This window comes from Microcaecilia unicolor, chromosome 10 (assembly GCF_901765095.1).
Source record: "Microcaecilia unicolor chromosome 10, aMicUni1.1, whole genome shotgun sequence".
In the NCBI taxonomy this organism is placed as follows: Eukaryota; Metazoa; Chordata; class Amphibia; order Gymnophiona; family Siphonopidae; genus Microcaecilia; species Microcaecilia unicolor.
In genome coordinates this window covers 149,049,355-149,067,016 of record NC_044040.1, presented here as the reverse complement: position 1 = coordinate 149,067,016, position 17,662 = coordinate 149,049,355, and the positions used below count along the sequence as shown (strand labels likewise).

At 42.8% G+C, this 17,662-nt stretch overlaps 1 protein-coding gene across 1 annotated transcript in view; it reads right to left on the bottom strand.

Moving 5' to 3' along the window:
* The window catches only part of LOC115478342 (ephrin type-B receptor 1-like), a 421,749-nt gene that overhangs the window by 57,918 nt on the left and 346,169 nt on the right, over positions 1-17,662 (bottom strand). Inside the window, 2 exon segments of the mRNA XM_030215646.1 lie at positions 12,154-12,401; positions 14,068-14,190. Coding sequence (XP_030071506.1) covers positions 12,154-12,401; positions 14,068-14,190 — 371 coding nt within the window.

The window sequence follows — 17,662 nt, the reverse complement described above, 5'->3', positions numbered from 1 at the left end:
AGGCTGAAAAAATATTTAAACAGTTTGTTTTTTAGGGTGGGAGGGGGTTAGTGACCACTGGGAGAGACAGGGGAGATCATCCCCGATTCCCTCCGGTGGTCATCTGGTCAGTTTGGGCACTTTTTGGAAGCTTGGTCGTGAAAAAAACAGGACCAACTTTGTGTGGACTAAATGCTCATCGGGGACGTCTTGCTTCTTTCCATTATGAGGTGCGGAGGTCCATCTGTTAACCACGCCCCGGAACGCCCCTGTCCCGCCTTCGCTACCGTTCGGCCACGCCCCCGAGAATTTTGCCCGTCCCTGTGACGGAAAGCAGTTGGGGCCGTCCAAATTCAGCTTTCGATTATACCTGTTTTTGAGACGGACGTCCATCTCCCGATTTGTGTCGGAAGATGGGCGTCCATCTCTTTCGAAAATAAGCTGGCAGGTCACCTTGCTGGACAATATACATGTAGCCTATTTTCTCCTACCTCCTCATTATCTCAGAAGGGATGCCTGAGTTCCTCTTTCCCTCAGGCACCCAACAGAGCAGATGCTTAAGCAGCTTTTGTCACCTGTATGCTCCTGGATCACTCATTGACCTTATAATTCCAGCAAGAGTAGCACAATATATAGTCTGTAGACTTGTGGGTCTATATGACTAAGGTCTTAAGTTTGAAAAGGCTCTTCTCAAGTGTGAATAGTCAGATACCAGGAAGTCAGAAAAGCCAAACATATTTGCTCAAATACAAGACAGGGTTTTTATAATACTTGGGAGGAGTTTCTTATCAATATTATCCCATCCCTCTGGCTACAACCTCAAGCCACTAGATCCTTCTTCCTTCTGGAAGAGGCTAGAAAGTTTAGTGCTCTGCCTAACAACCACTGGTGTCAAGCAAAAGGTAAAACTATACTGTATTTTTTTAGAAGAGGCTCTGGAAAACTATATAGGGGCCTATACGGCAAGATTCCAGCTGCCCTACATTCAGTAGTGTGCTGTCCCAGTAGACAAAGAGCAGAACAAATTTACAATAAAGTCTTAAAAGATATTTTTATCTGTGGCTTAAAAATTATAAGGGTAGGCTTCTTATTTTGAATGGCTACCATTCATGGAATAAGAAATGTGTGTTAGCAAATGGATTAGAGGATATTGTCCCATAGTTATCGCATCATGGACAGTCAATGGTGACCACATATAACCTATATAAGCCCCCAACTACATGAATCACCTTATTGACCTCCCAACCAGGAACAGTTTGACGTCTTCCCGTACTTACCTCAATCTATACCTCCCCAACTACAAAGGTATTAAGTACAAATCCTTCAACGCATCCAATTTTTCCTTTTTAGGTAGCCAGCTTTGGAATGCTCTACCAAGATCTATGTGTACCATCAATGGCCTTCTGCCCTTCAGAAAAGCACTGAAGACCCATCTCTTCAAGATAGCCTACCTTAACGATCCAACCTAACCAAAACTTGCCCATACGATTCTTATTGACAATAGTTATATTCTGATCATGTTCCCCATTATCCTCTACTACCCCACATCCACCCCTTTCCATCTTTCTACGCCTACCTCCCAACGCTCTTTTCCTTCTGAACCCAATTCCTCCTATGTTTAAATTACTTTCCGTTAACCCCATTAGTTTTGCGTTTACCACAAACTGTATATTCTTCTTATGACTTTGTAATTATTTATATTGTTACTATGTAAGCCTCAGTGAGCCAGCCATGTGTGGGAAAGCGTGGGGTACAAATGTAATAAATAAATATATTATGTGATATAGTTATCATGGCAGCATATGTTGGGATTTCTCCCTTACTTTATATCCTTTTCCTCTCCCAAAATACCTAGGGCCCTGTTTACTAAGATGCACTAGCATTTTCAGCGCATGCTAATGCTAGAGACACCCATGTACTCCTGTGGGTGTCTATTGCGTTAGAGCATGATAATTTTTAGTGCATGCTAAAAACACTAATGCGTCTTAGTAAACAGGGCCCCTAGTGTGTTCATTTCTCTGAAAGTCTTGTGCCTGGGGCTAAACAGTAGGAGTCCTCCCAAGGGGCTGTGAATACTGCCTTCCACAGTAATACCAACCCAAACCAACCTAGAGAGTGAAGAACAACTGTACTACAATTAAGCCACCAAGGTGGCACTATTTGGTAATTTAAATTTGACAATCCACAGATCTTGACAAGAAAATGTTCATCTAAAAACTACAGACACAGCTGGGTTGCCGCATGCAGTGGCAGGTGCAGGACATTGTGCCTGCCTGCAGCTTGGCATTCCTGTTGGATTTTGAGGCTTGCCACATTAAAATTACCAAGGAAAATAATTTAACTGAAGTGTGTTAAGGTTTTGCACTTACTGTACCTTAAATACAAAACTTAAAGTGCGGTAAGTGCAAAGCCTGTGTAGTAAATGCAGGATAGATGCTGGATATGCACCCTGCATTTACCCCCTGATTCTGTAAAGGTCACCAAAAATTACATGCACAAATTTAGGCACATTTTCAATTTGCGCACACACTTTAATTGAATAAAAAGCCAATTAGTGCAGATAATTGGCTTTTTAACAAGTAATTATTGGCACTAATTAGAGTTAATTGGGACCAACGCATGTAAAGTTATGCACATTCCCAAAAAAAAGGGCCGTGGAAATGGGAGGGTCATGGACATTTAAGGGCAGAACTGGGGTGTGGCTTTGAGTTATGTGCATAATTACAGAATAATGGTGCGCCACACATTAATTTAGGCACAGGCATTTGTACCATATTTTCATTGGTGCAAATGGATGCACCTAAATTTACACGCAACCCCTGCGCTTAAGCGCTATTCTATAAACTGCATCTAACTTTAGGCGCAGTTTCTAGAACAGCGTGGGTGGTGGTGCTGGTTTTTTTAAGCTCGATTTATAGAATTCACCCCATATTTCATCTCTCATTTAGATGTCCAGTCTCCCAGCCTTTCCAGATCCACCTGTAACTCCTCACAACATGCTTGTGATTTAACAGCTTTGAATAATTCTGTCATCTGCAAATTTAATCACCTCACTCATCATTCCCCCTTTCCCGATCATTTATAAACTCGTTAAAAAGCACCAGTTCTAACAGAGATCCCAAGAGCATACTGCTATTTATCTTTCTCCTACTTTCTGTTCTCTATCTTTTAACCAGTTCCCAAACAACAAAAGGTAATAAATAGAAATAAAACATATAAAGACAATAAAGTGATACTTTTTCTTTTTTATTGTACTAAATACATTTTGACAAACTTTCGAAGGCAGAATCTTATTTTACATTTTAAAAAGCTATCACTTTATTTTCCTTTTTTTAAATTATTTATTTCTATTTATTGCCTTTAAAGTAGACTAACAAAGCAACTAAACTAATTTATTGTTTATTCTAGAATTTGACATACTGCCTTTACTAACCAAAGATCAAGGCAGTTTACAAAACCAATTGTATCAGAATAAAATGGAAAGGAGCTCCAAATTAAAACAGGACAGAACATACGTTCACACTTCATGTGTTACCGTGACATTGCCTCCCAACCTATTACTTTATAATTTCTTGAGAAGTCTCTGATAAAGGACACGAAGGGGCATTTTTGATAAGACATCCGTTTTCGCATCCTGTTCAAACTTCTTCTACTAACCTATAAATGTACTCACTCTGCAGCTCCCCAGTATCTCTCCACATTCGTCCTTCCCTACACCCCTTCCCGTGCACTCCGCTCCATGGATAAATCCTTCTTATCTGTTCCCTTCTCCACTACTGCCAACTCCAGACTTCGCGCCTTCTGTCTCGCTGCACCCTACGCCTGGAATAAACTTCCTGAGCCCCTACGTCTTGCCCCATCCTTGGCCACCTTTAAATCTAGACTGAAAGCCCACCTCTTTAACATTGCTTTTGACTCGTAACCACTTGTAACCACTCGCCTCCACCTACCCTCCTCTCTTCCTTCCCGTTCACATTAATTGATTTGATTACTTTATTTATTTTTTGTCTATTAGATTGTAAGCTCTTTGAGCAGGGACTGTCTTTCTTCTATGTTTGTGCAGCGCTGCGTATGCCTTTTAGTAGTAGTAGTAAATACGATTTTGGACATTTTGTTGAAAACGATCAAAACTCAAGTGGTGAACATGGCCATTTTCGAACCAGAAAAATGTCTATCTTTTTGTTTCGAAAATATAGATAATTTTTTGGTTTGAAAATGGCCATGTTTTCTGTTGGATTTTTTTTAATGGTCACAAAATGCACTAAGCACAAAGAGGCAGATGCAGCAACCAAACGTAAAAAAATCTAAATCGTTAAAGTCCCTAACGATTTTAAAATAACGAAAAATGCACCAAAAAAAAAAGTCACACATGCTGGAATCGGTATTGAAACGTACAATGTATCAAAGAATCACAATACACATCGTTAATTGGCCCCCAAATCATGCGCAGAGCAGCCAAGCGTTATGTTAGCTGCTCTGCGCATGCCACAAACAGTCAAATCACAAGCACATGGCAAATTGAATTGACACATAAAAAAATAAAACTAAAAAAAGGATCGGGAGGGGGCAAGGGCGCTCATCAGGAGCGTCCTGTACGGACGGCCTTGCCCCCCCCCCCCCGCCGCTGCTCCCCACTTTCCGCCGCTCCCCCCACCCCGAAAAAGCAAAATTGTAGCAGCCCCTGCCCCCCTCCCTTCCTCACTACTCTCAGCTCCGCCTCCCGACATCCTCCGTCTGTGCCCCGCCCCCTTTGGGGGTCGTCGCCGCCATTCCCCTTCTCCATCGGGCCCCCCTCCCTCTTACCGGGCCCGTGCAGCGCCTCTCTCCTCTGTCCGAAGGCGCTGCACGGGCAAGAAGAACGCTGAATCAGCTGATGCCTGCCTTCGCGATAGAGCGTCTTTCTCCTGCTGGGCCCGCCCCTGTCTGACGTCAGTAACACTGACGTCAGACAGGGGCGGGCGCAGCAGGAGAAAGACGCGCCATCGCGAAGGCAGGCATCAGCTGATTCAGCGTTCTTCTTGCCCGTGCAGCGCCTTCGGACAGAGGAGAGAGGCGCTGCACGGGCCCGGTAAGAGGGAGGGGGGCCCGATGGAGAAGGGGAATGGCGGCGACGACCCCCAAAGGGGGCGGGGCACAGACGGAGGATGTCGGGAGGCGGAGCTGAGAGTAGTGAGGAAGGGAGGGGGGCAGGGGCTGCTACAATTTTGCTTTTTCGGGGTGGGGGGAGCGGCGGAAAGTGGGGAGCAGCGGCGGGGGGGGGGCAAGGCCGTCCGTACAGGACGCTCCTGATGAGCGCCCTTGCCCCCTCCCGATCCTTTTTTTAGTTTTATTTTTTTATGTGTTTTCTGAGGTCCTTTGGACCAATCACAGTGCTTTTAGCTCTGCTAATGCGCTGGGATTGGCTCAAAGTTTGTTTATTTTTTCACTTAACACTTTTTCCTGGCACAGAGCTGTCCTAACGAGAGGTCCAGACCTCTCGTTAGTTTTCCTGCCTTTTTCCTGCGTAAAGGCAACCGGAAAAGGTTAGTGCATGTCGTTTCAATGGGGTTTTCACACTAATTGCTCATCTCCATTCCGTTTTCGTTAGCTGCTACTGTCGTCGGAAAATAGGCTTAAGTGCATGGAAAGGATCGGAAATTCTTCCCCGAGGGCTCATTTAACGATGAAAAACGTTTAGTGCATCTGCCTCAAAATGTCTACAAATCATCTAGGAAATGGCCATCTTTTTGTTTTGAAAATGGCCATTTCCTAGATAATTTATAGATATTTTGTGCTCAGTGCATTTTGTGACCATTAAAAAAAAACAACCAACAGAAAAATGCACAAAAACAAACCATTGGGACGTCTGGGGAGCCAGCATTCTTAGTAGACTGGCCACACAGACATCCCAGCAGAACAGAGGGGCACCTTAGAGGGCACTGCAAGTTCTGGGAATACCCAAATCCCGCTCCAACATGTCCCCTTGTGAATTGGATACACTGCAGACGAAATGCTTAGAAAAACATCTTTTAAAAAATCCATCTGCCACTTTGTGCTGCTTTTTGGATGATTTCCTGTTTCAAAAATGAACCCCTTTATCAAATGCCCTCTGAAAATCCATATACATTATATCGGCCAACTCAACTTATTCAAGTTTATTAATCTAATAGGTGTCCCTTTGCTAAAGCAAGGTTGGTGCTGACACATGGTCAGAAATTTCTTTTTCAGATTCACTTTGGGGCCTACTGTGGGGTTACCATGCTTTAAAAGAACACTAGCGCAGGACATGCTGAGGCGTCCCATGGTAGTGTTCTGCTTACCGTGCACTAATCCCATGCTGGAAAATATTTTATTTTCCAGCACAGGAGGTGTGTCAAGGGGGCAGACAATATGCGTAATCAGGTAATGTGGGCACGTTACCACTCGCTATCTGATTAGTATGGGAGTAGCACGGGAGCCCTTACCGCCTCCTAAATAGGTGGCGGTAAGGACTTCCAGCGGTAATGGCCATGCACTAATGGGGAAATTAGCACATAGCCATTACAACCCCCCCCCCCCCACACACACACACACACAAAACATGGCCATGTTACTGCTGCGCTAAAAGTGGCCGCATCATGTGGAAAACCCATGCGCTGACAGCAGTGTCGGCCACTTTTTTTGCGTGGCTTAGTAAAAGGACCTCTTTCTTTTGAAAATGTGTATAAAGTGGGTACAAAGAATTTGCAAAGAATGGCACTTAGTGAAAATTATTCCATCATTATTTTACTTTTTGAGTCTTCATATTTTATTTATATTTTTGTGAAATATATGCTTGGATCTGGCATTAATCATTTAGCTCCAATAAATTTGCTCAACCTTTTATTTCAATGCTGTTATATTAGCATATTTCCAGATTGATTGTGTAATACAGTTTAGATTTTGTGATTTGAACTGAGCCAGAGAAAAAAGGCATAAATTCCTTAAGCCAATTATTGTGATCAATGAAAGATGATAAAAAAATGAAAACAAATACAGTCTGATTGACGGCAGAGGAACAGAAAAGAGGGTAAATTTAGAGCAACAGATGTGACTGGTTATATTTTAAACTTTGGAATTCAAAATAGTGTTTTCATGTTTTCTGAAGTCAAAATAAGATGACCCCGGGCTTTAAAAAAATGAAACAATATATAGAAATCAAAAGCATCCAGCTTTTGGATTTTGGAGGATTTACATCTTTTAAAATCTCTGGAAGTTTTATCTTGGTCCAGCTCTATTGGGCTTCTCTAGCCTTTATTCACAACTATGTGTTAATTTATCTCCCTGCAAACTCATTTAGCCTAGTCATTGAATCAAGTATCCTTCCAAAACTCTGCCATTTTGATGATGCAGCCGCTAGGGGCAGGAATGAGTGGAGTTTGGTTCTGTCCCATCATCCTCACTGGACCAGTAGGAAACAGGCAGGTCTGGGGCAAGGGTGTATTGTGACCGAGGATGTTAGGAAGGGGGGGGGGGTCTTTCCTTGCCAGGAAGGATGGAGAATGATGTCACAGGCTGGGGAAGGGGAATTGGAGGGGCTAAAGGACCATATTGAGGGTTATACAGGCGGCTGGCTGATGTTCAGCGCTGGCATCCACACAGCTAACCAGACAAACTTAGAACAGGTTTTGAATATTGCCATCCACTGCATAACTGCCAGCACCTCTCCAACTTCACCCCACTGTACCACCCTTGACCTGCCCACTTTGGACTGCCCGGTTAAGTGCCACTGAGTATTGGCAGTTGGGCAGCTCCAAATAATTTAAGGGGTAGAAGTCTCTTCTTCTGTCCACTTAAATTGCTTTGAATATCGAGTGGTATCATTTTGAAAAGGTGCCACCTGTGGTTCCACCAAATCTTTTTTTGAGATGGGGTGATCAGAACTGTACACAATATTCAACCAAACATAAAGCTTCTTGTAAAATAGGAGCAGGGCCACATGTCTCAGTCCTTCTATGTCCAGAGGGAGAAGTGATTTTAGAAAGCTATATGTAGAGAGAAGAAACAGAAATATGCCCCCTCCCCCTACATAGACATGAGAGCAGTTTTCTAAAATTGCTGTTCTCTCTATTAAGGTCCCAATGTCAGCACTTCCAAAAACCTCAACTTGGCAATAGCAACCCACCCTCCAGCATCATCAACCCGCCTCTCTAGCAACTTAACCCATCTTACCCACCACCAGCACTAACACCAGCAGGATAACCTACTCATGAAGTCTATAAATGGAAGCTTGAACCTTAGTGGTGATAACTCCATATTACCATCAGAGGTCTCATCAGCAAATTTCAAGAGCCAGGGACCCAAGGCTGGAGTAAGAGGACATTGCTCCCATCCACTAGACACTAGGAACTCCCAGTAAGCCCGAAGACTGGGATGGGGTTGGGGAGGCATTGTAAGCCAAAAGTGTTTTTAAGGGCCTTGGGTTTCGGGGTGAGGCAACCCAGGAAAGGCTGCCACATGTCAGACTCATGCTCACACATGAGGGGCAGCTGCTAGGGAAGGCCTGGACTGCCAGAGGAACAAATGTGGGTGGGAGTATGTGTAGTGAAGAGGGCCTCAGGGGTAGGTTATGCTGTAAAGTGAGTAAGTTTATGTTGCTGGGGGAGGGGATAGTTATTGTCCAGGGGATTCATGCTGCCAGGGTGTGAATTGTTGCTGTCGTGGGGGGGGGGGGGGGGGGGGGTGTTTGCACAAGAGAGATTGGGGAAGCTGGCATCAGGCTTGGAGATTGTTCGGGGTGAGAGGAATGCTGGTATCAGTATTTACAGCTGCCCTTACAGCAGCAGCGTACCTACCTTAGTTGCCACCTGGGGTGGAGCACCTCTTCCTCTGAATAAGGGGGTACTCAGAGCAGGCTTGCGGCTCTCGGCTCTGCTGGTCCCCTGTCCCCTCTGACATCAACTTCCTGTTGTGGGGCAGGGAACCGGCAGAGCCAATAGCCGCAAGCCTGCTCTGCACACCCCCTTGATGTCTGCACCCGGGGTGGATCACCCCATCCTTGGTACGTTGGAGTCTTAAAACAACACTTAGGCATGGTCCCTTTTAAAGAAAACGCTGTAAAAGTTTTATATAGGTGGTACTTGACGCCAGCACCACATGTTTCCAAAGACATCTCCATTGTGTTGGAGGGAATGTGGGCAAAAGGGTACTATGGGTCATCTATGGTGGTCATGTGTAAAGGTTCACGCTTTCTGGAAAGCTATTTAATACAGACTTCAGAAGTGGCTCTCTAAACCTATCAAATGGTCCCCTGAATATTTTCTTTTTCCAAAAAAAACCACCTGGTCTAACTACATCTCAGTCATTGCTGGTTAGGCAAGCAATGTCGGCCGCAAGGGTCACTCTGGCTGCTCACTGGAAGTCTCCTCAAGTTCCTTCATTGGTAAAGTGGTTAAATAAACTCTGGTACTTTTGCGAAATGGAGAGATTGTGGGCAACATGTTATAAAATTTTGTCTAAATGGGAGGCCATCTGGGAACCTTTTGTGTCACATTGCTCGTGTTGAGAGCCTGTGATTGGAGGGGAGAGGAGACAAGGGGGGGTGGTGACGTGTGGGGTTTTTTTTCTTCTGGCTGTTGTTCTCTTATTCTTTGGGGGGGAGGGTGTCTGGGGGGGGGGGGAAACCCTGGTATAAATTCTTGAAATACTTTGTTTGTTAACTTTATAGTTTGAGAAAATAATATACTATCTATCTGTTTTTGAGGCTCGTTCAAAGTCCCTGGGAGGGGGTTTTACCCTTGCGTTGTACTTGCCATTGAAATGTATTTGCACTTGAACTGTTTCTCAAAATTAAATGAAGACTTCTATAAATTAAAATAAAAAACAACACTTAGGCATGTAAATTGCAATGTCTAGGTTTTCCAATGCAGATGTAGATTCCCTATATGAAATATGGATTGCATGTCTGTACCGTAGTCCAATCTAGACCATTACTCAGACATTGAAATGCATCCATTTACATGTGGGGATTCTTCTAAAATAATCACTTTTAGCAGCTGTCATTTTCCACTAGTACTGTGATTACAACCTTACTAAGAAATGTCTCATCAGAAGATGACTGTAAATCAACACTAGGCACACCCAATACAATTATACCAGACGGCTAGTAGTGTCATGCATCCCATCCAACCAAAAAAGTTTTCCCTCTTAACTGTGCTTATCCAGAATGAAATATATTGCATATAAATTGAATAAACCTTGAACATATAGAATATGATCCGAGTGCTCAATAATCAGGACAATGGCTAATCTAAGAGAATACTATTCACCACATTTACAAAGAAAGCATTAGCCAACTACAACACTGTGGCAAAAATCCGTGTTTTTGACATAGAGAAGGGGTGTCCAACCTTAGCCCTCACCAGGTCGGGTTTTCAGGATTTCCCCAATGAATATGCATGAAATCTATTTGCATACAATGGAGGTAGTGCATGCAAATAGATCTCATGCATATTCATTGGGGAAATCCTGAAAACCTGACTGGACTGAGGCCCTCGAGCACCGAAGTTGGACAACTCTGACAGACTGTCCTGTTGCTTAGCAGTGATGGAAGAAAACAAACATCAAACCAACAGCCCCAATCCCATCACGCTTGTAGAAGCATTTTAGTAAAACATTGAGGGCCCAAAAAAAAATGACCATGGAGCACTATTCTATACATAGTGCTCCGAGTTGGGGGCCGTTTATAGAAAAAAAGTGCTTAGCATCAGGATCTGTGCCCACCAGATTTCAGTGGGTGCAAATCCTCATGCCTAAATTAGGCTTGGATCTCCTGTATTCTATAATACTGTGTGTATCTTTAGTGAACCTCCCTGGCCAGCCCATGCCCCTCCTGTGGTTACACTCCCTTTTCAACTGCATACATTTAAAGAAGGATAGTTTCATCAGTGGCCGGAGATCGTATAGCTTAACAATCAATTGATATTTGGCTGCTACATTTGATTGTACCGGGCCAAAAATCCACTAGAACAGCCCAAAACTATCCGTAATGTAAAGGAGCAGAGGGAAGAAGGAGCAAGGACAGAACAAAAAATTATCTAAATAATGGCCATTTTCATCTGCTATCCAGATAATATTTAGTTTAGGCCTGGTCAGTAGTGGTGGCAGCAGTGACATTATTACACCTACATTCAGCATCACTGACTATACAGCAGCACTGAAAATGTGAAATAAGTTAAACACCATAGACGGTGTTTAAATTATTCCGGTCACTGCTGCTGCTGAATATCGTTCCTTAAAATTCTTCTCTTCAAACTATATTACCCATGGTCAAAAGAGTTCTTTTAGCACCAGGGCTTTTTTTGAGGGGGTACATGTGGGTACTGAGTACCGGCACCTTTTTGTGTTGTCTGCTAATATTGACCCATGGTCCCCAAGTTTTAATGAAAAAGCTCAGGCTCTACACACCAATTCTGCCTTGTCATAGATTCTGTGACTGGTTGCAGGGGGCCTGGCTATTGTGGGGTGGGTCCCTCAGTGATCACCCCACCACTGAAGGGTGACTTGGCATTTGAGTACCAGCACCTTTTCGACAGAAAAAAATGCACTGTTTAGCACATTCATTCAATGGCGTAGCAAGGAGGGCTGCCACCTGGGGCGGTTCGCCGTTGCACCCCCCCCAGGTGCAGCACGATGACACCCCCCCCTCGGCACATCAACACCCCCCCCCCGACCTAGTGCCTACCCTTCTCAACTCCGTCCAACCAGATCCCGCACCCTACCTTTAAAGAAATCTCGGAAGCCGTGGCAAGGCGAAGCACAGCGCCTGCATGTAAAAGAAGAGTGGATCGTCTCATCGGGCCTTCTCTCACTCTGTCTGTCCTGCCCTTGCGGAAATAGGAAGTTGCGTCAGTGGAGGGCGGGACAGACAGAGTGAGGGAAGGCCCGATGAGACGATCCACACTTCTTTTACATGCAGGCGTGAGGCGCTGCGCCTCGCCTCAGCTTCCGAGATTTCTTTAAAGGTAGGGTGCGGGAGCTGGTTGGACGGAGCTGAGGGTAGGCACTGGGTCTGGGGGTGTTGATGCGCCGAGAGGGGGTGTCATCGTGCTGCACCCGGGGGGGGGGAGCTGGCAGGGAGCACCCCCCTTGAGCTGACACCCGGGGCGGACCGACCCCCCTGCCCCCCCTTGCTACGCCACTGCATTCATTCTACATGCCAGCTTTAATTTTTCTTACCCGCAGGAAGGAGTCTAAGGCTCCATTCTCCATGAACTCTGTGATGATCATGACTGGTCGGCTCTTGGTCACCACACCTTCCAGTCGAATAATGTTTGGGTGGTCAAACTGTCCCATGATGCTGGCTTCACTAAGGAAATCCCTCCGCTGTTTCTCAGAGTAACCTGCCTTAAGCGTCTTAATTGCCACAGAGATTTCTCTCTTCCCTGGCAGTTTCAACCGTCCTTTGTACACTTCTCCAAACTCCCCTGCAAAAAAGCCCCACAAGGTTAGTTCCCTCAGTTCCCATGAAGAAACTATCTAGTTAGTTCTTTTTTTAGCTTTACAAATTAACAAAATTAAGGGCATGGGATTGTATGTTGAGGCTGTAGGCATGCAGAGAGGAGGAGAGGAAAGGAACATTAGATTGTATATGTAGGTGTGTTTGTAGGGTGAATATGGAAGGGTGTGGGGGAAGTCGACTGCTGTGCAATTTTTTTATTTTCACAATAAATTTAAGAATGTTTTCATACTGCCAGCTTGATTTCATTTTTGGCTGAAAATGTCTCACTATTTACATTAAATAGTTTGCATTTCAATAGAAAGAAAAGAATAGTACATATGCATTTACAGCTAAAAATGAAAAATCCACTTTCATATCTCTAAGGTAATGCAATGATAGTCTACATATCAGACAAAGATAAAGAAGTGAGGCCCTATAAAAGGAATATAGAAAAGAAAACAGAAATAGGTGTTTGTAAATAGAGATTGAGCAAATCAAATCAGAGAGGGCATGAGGAAAAATAAAGTTACCCATGAGAACACAAGAAGACCCAACTCCAATTACTATCATGATTTCATTCCCATGAAGAAGGCCCATGTTTATTTCTGGAAAACTAAAGCTAAGCAAGGCTGAATGCATCACTTAAACAATGGGCTTAACTTCCTAGCTAGCATGAGGCATGGGTAAAAGAAAAAAAATATTAGGAAAAAAAAAGAGATGGCTAAAAAATGATAGAGAACAATGATACTAAGTATGTGAAACAGGAAATGGAAATTTGTAAATGCAAATGTCAGAGAGATGGAAATGCATGATTCCAAAATAAGGAAGGAAGGATAAATCTACAGGAGAAAGTAAAGGGCAGAGAGAACATAGGATAGGAGGTAAGATGACGAAGGAGAGGAAAGGGGCTGGAGGAAACAAATACCAAAAAGGTGCAAGAAAATGGAAGAGGAGAGTAGAATGTGAAGGGTAGGTGGAGGAAGTTGGAAAGCAGATTAAGGCATGATGAGAGGGAAATAGCATAGAAGCGTAGAGAACATAAGGCCGACACACAAAAAATGAAATAGGGAAGGAAAACTGTGCAGTCTATAAGATGGCAAGACAAGCAAAAAAGGAGAAGCAAACCTCACATAACCGTGAGAGATGAACCAAAAAGCGAAGTAGAAACAAGGAGGATATCAAACAGTCTTTATTAGTAACAGCTGCAAAAAGACCCGACACAGCCGTGTTTCGGCATGAAGGCCTGCCTCAGGGGTCAAGTGGATCTTTGTTGTAATGATGGAAATGTTAAACAACAAAGAGGAATGTAGTCAAAGTTCTAGTTGTAAAATTCCTGCAGCATCCTCAATGGATCAATGAATGCTGTAATGCAATAGCTGTCCAAACTGTAGAAGTCTGTCACGCAAAAGAACACTGACCCATTGAGGATACTGCAGGAATTTTATAGCTAGAACCTTGACTACATTCCTCTTTGTTGTTTAACATTTCCATTATTACAACAAAGATCCACTTGACCCCTGAGGCAGGCCTTCGTGCTGAAACACGGCCATGTCGGGTCTTTTTGCAGCTGTTACTAATAAAGACTGTTTGATATCCTCCTTGGTTCTACCACATTTTTGGTTCGTCTTTCCATTCTATAAGATGGAACACACCTGCTCCAATTACTTCTTCAATCTTCACAAAAGAGACATCAATCTCTTTGGCAAACTCACGCACGGCTTCATTGGGGTCCTCATATGTGAAGGGATCAATGTAGATCTTCATACCTGGGGATCCTGAAAAGGGAGACAGAAGGGTGATATTACAAGAAAGTATGGGAGGAGGATCAATCTAAAGCTTTAAAGTTTTATTATATTTTTGGCACTTTTTTTAACTTGTTCTTCAATACTGTGGTAATTAGGAAGTAATGTTCCAGACAATAATGTCTAGTATTAAATGATACACCTACAGGCATTTTAACCTGTGGTACGTGGATGTAAAATTTGTAAGATGTGTATATGATGCATGATTTTTTTCTGCTGTTTTGTTTTATTGGTGGTAATTTCAGTTTATTTTGCATGTTTATTTGTAGCCTATCTAGAATTCTGAATGGATGGAATGAACACATTTCAAATAAATAAATAAATAAATACATACTGTAATATTCCTATAGTAATGTTCTATAGTAATACTATGATACCATAATATTACGGACAATTTTGCTATAATATTTACAAGGTTGAAAAAGTAAGATCCCTTAAACAGTGATACCAACTTGAAACATTTGAACTATAGCAGTCTTATGCCAGCATGTCAGATTTTGCATACTGTAGTCTGATTTTTTATATTTATATACATATATCTATGTATATCTATGTATATTCTGCCTCGCCTCACCCTATGCTTGGAACAACCTTCCCAAGTCCTTACGCCAAGCCCCCTCTCTGCCCATCTTCAAGTCTTTGCTTAAAGCCCACCTCTTCAATGCTGCGTTCGGCACCTAACTCTTCCGCTCAGGAATTCCAGACTGCCCCAATTTGTCTGCCCTATCAGTCTGACTGTTCACGTGTCCTTTAGATTGTAAGCTCTTAGAGCAGGGATTGTCCTTCTATGTTAAATTGTACAGCGCTGCGTAACCCTAGTAGCGCTTTAGAAATGTTAAGTAGTAGTAGTAGTATCTATCTACCTATATATATATATATATATATATAATTTTTCTAAGGACGGTTTCCTTCCAGGGGTCACAGGAATACAACTCCTGATTTAACATTTGCCTCAGATTCAGGCATGACATTTGAAAACCATATGGGAACTTCTAGGTGATGACAGCAATAGATGACTGTGCATCACATTAAAAGCACAAATTATTTATTCAGACATATGGAAGGAGATATAGCACTATAATCAAGGACCACTCAATGCATGTTTTACTAGCATTTTCACTAAGGAGCCCTTTTACTAGGCTGCGATAGGCATTAGTGCGTGCTTACTGTGCTGCAAAAAGCACTGCTACGGGAAATTATGGAAAAGCAGCCATTTTACTGCCATACAAAGTGAAAACACTGCCAGCCAGATTTTAACGTGGCTTGGTATAGTAAAAGGGCTCCTAAGTAAGGTATTACAGCCTCCTTTATAATGTTACAGTTGAACCTTCACAAATTTCTCCTCACTTCGCATTCATTTTATATCCCTCTTTTCATTGGAGTCCTTTACTAAAGGTTAGCACATGTTATTTGCCACAGGACCCATTTTATTCCTATGGGCCCTGCTGCAGCTAACTTGTGCTAATCTTTAGTTTAAAAATACCCCCATTGTTTACTTCAGTTTCGTAATATATAGTTTCTCTCATATGTCAGCTGATTTAAGGTTTATAATTGTTCTTTACTTTTCTCATTTTCTTCTATTGCCATATTATGTTCAATTTCTCACTCCCTCACTTTGGGGCCCTTTTACTAAGCAAAATAAGCGCCTGCGCACGCCCAATGCGCACCAATTCCAAGTTACCGCCCGGCTACTGTGTGGCTCTTGTGATAATTTAATTTTTGGTGCGTGTCCGCTACGCATGTCTGAAAAATATTTTGTATTTTCTGGTGCATGTCAGCTACGCGTGCCAAGTGGTATTTGACGTGTGTAGGTCATTACCGCTCAGTTACCACATGAAACTTTATCACTAGGTCAATGGCTGGCAGTAAGGTCTCAGACCTAAAATGGACATGCGACAATTTTCATTTTGCCGCATGTCCATTTTTGGCAAAAATTTTAAAAAATGCCTTTTTTGCAGGTGCGCTGACAAATGATTCTGCATGCACCCAAACATGGGTCTACACTACCACAGGCCATTTTTCAGCACACCTTAGTAAAAGGACCCCTTTCCTTCTTCCTCTTCCCTGTCTTTTTGTTTTTCTTTTCTTTATTCCTTCTCCAGTTCTCTTGCCCTTTCCCTTATTCTTTATAATTCTTCTTTTCCCCCCCAGGCTGTATGGCCACTCTCTTGTTAGAATGGGGGTCACATTGTTTTCAGTGATAGATTAGGACCATTCAACATAGCAAGTATTGCAACCAAGAATGAGTTATTACTTACGGGTATCATATGAAACCTATTAGCAGATAAACAGAGGGAGAACTGTAGCAAGCGATCAAGATTTATCACATTTGACAACTTTCTTTGACTGGAGGCCACAGGTAAGGAGATAGCAAGCTTTTGCAGTATGTGGCAGTGTTTGGAAGAAAAATAGAACAGGAAGAGAAGGGAACATAACAGGGATTTGAGAGTTTGGAAGAAAGGGAATAGATACCTGAAAAGAATAAGAAGAGTGGAGGCGAAAAAACCAAAATGGTAAAAAGTGAGAGAGAAATAGAAGATGAAACAAGAACCTGAACTGAAAAGGAGAAAACAGGTTAAGATATTAAAAGTGCACTGAAGATGACGAGAAACACACACACATATATACACAGTAAAACACATGTAAGGCAGCTGTTAGAGTGAGTAAAATCTTTAAAAAATAGATGAAAAATAAATTAGCACAGGACATTAGATACAATAGATAGCTACATAGGAATAGGAAAGACATGCATGAAAGGCTAAGTTTTGTAAATCACAGCATTAGGACAAAAACATGGGACTGATAAGGGAGATGGCAATCGTCTGAAGACAGTGGGTAGATCTGTGTTATTTTTGTATGTTTATGTCAGTTGATCGCTTTGTTAATTTGTGATTTTATAATTATGTATGTTTTTCTCTGTACTTCACCTTGGACAAAGGGAAAGGGAAATGGGACTTGATATACCGCCTTTCTGTGGTTTTTGCAACTACATTCAAAGCGGTTTGCATATATTCAGGTACTTATTAGTACCAGGGGAAATGGAGTGTTAAGTGACTTGCCCAGAGTCACAAGGAGCTGCAGTGGGAATTGAACCTAGTTCCCCAGGATCAAAGTCCACTGCACTAACCACTAGGCTACAAGTAAGTAAACTAAACTAACAATACAGATTACAAAGTTCACTATTAATATGAATGCTAAAGTAAGTTTGGATTGTCCCTTGTCGAAAGACAGAATGGATGGAAAGCGTAGACCAAAAGTCAGCAATGTTTTAGGCTAAGTACCAGAAAACCCTTCTTAAGAGATATTAGTGCACCACAGGAGAGGAAGAGAAGTGTGAATCTCCTGAAGGAATGCACTCATCTCTGGAGTGAGTCTCATTTTATTTATCACCTTTTTGACAAAATTCACTCAGGAGTCCTAAGCTGTAGCAAAAGGGGGCCTGCAC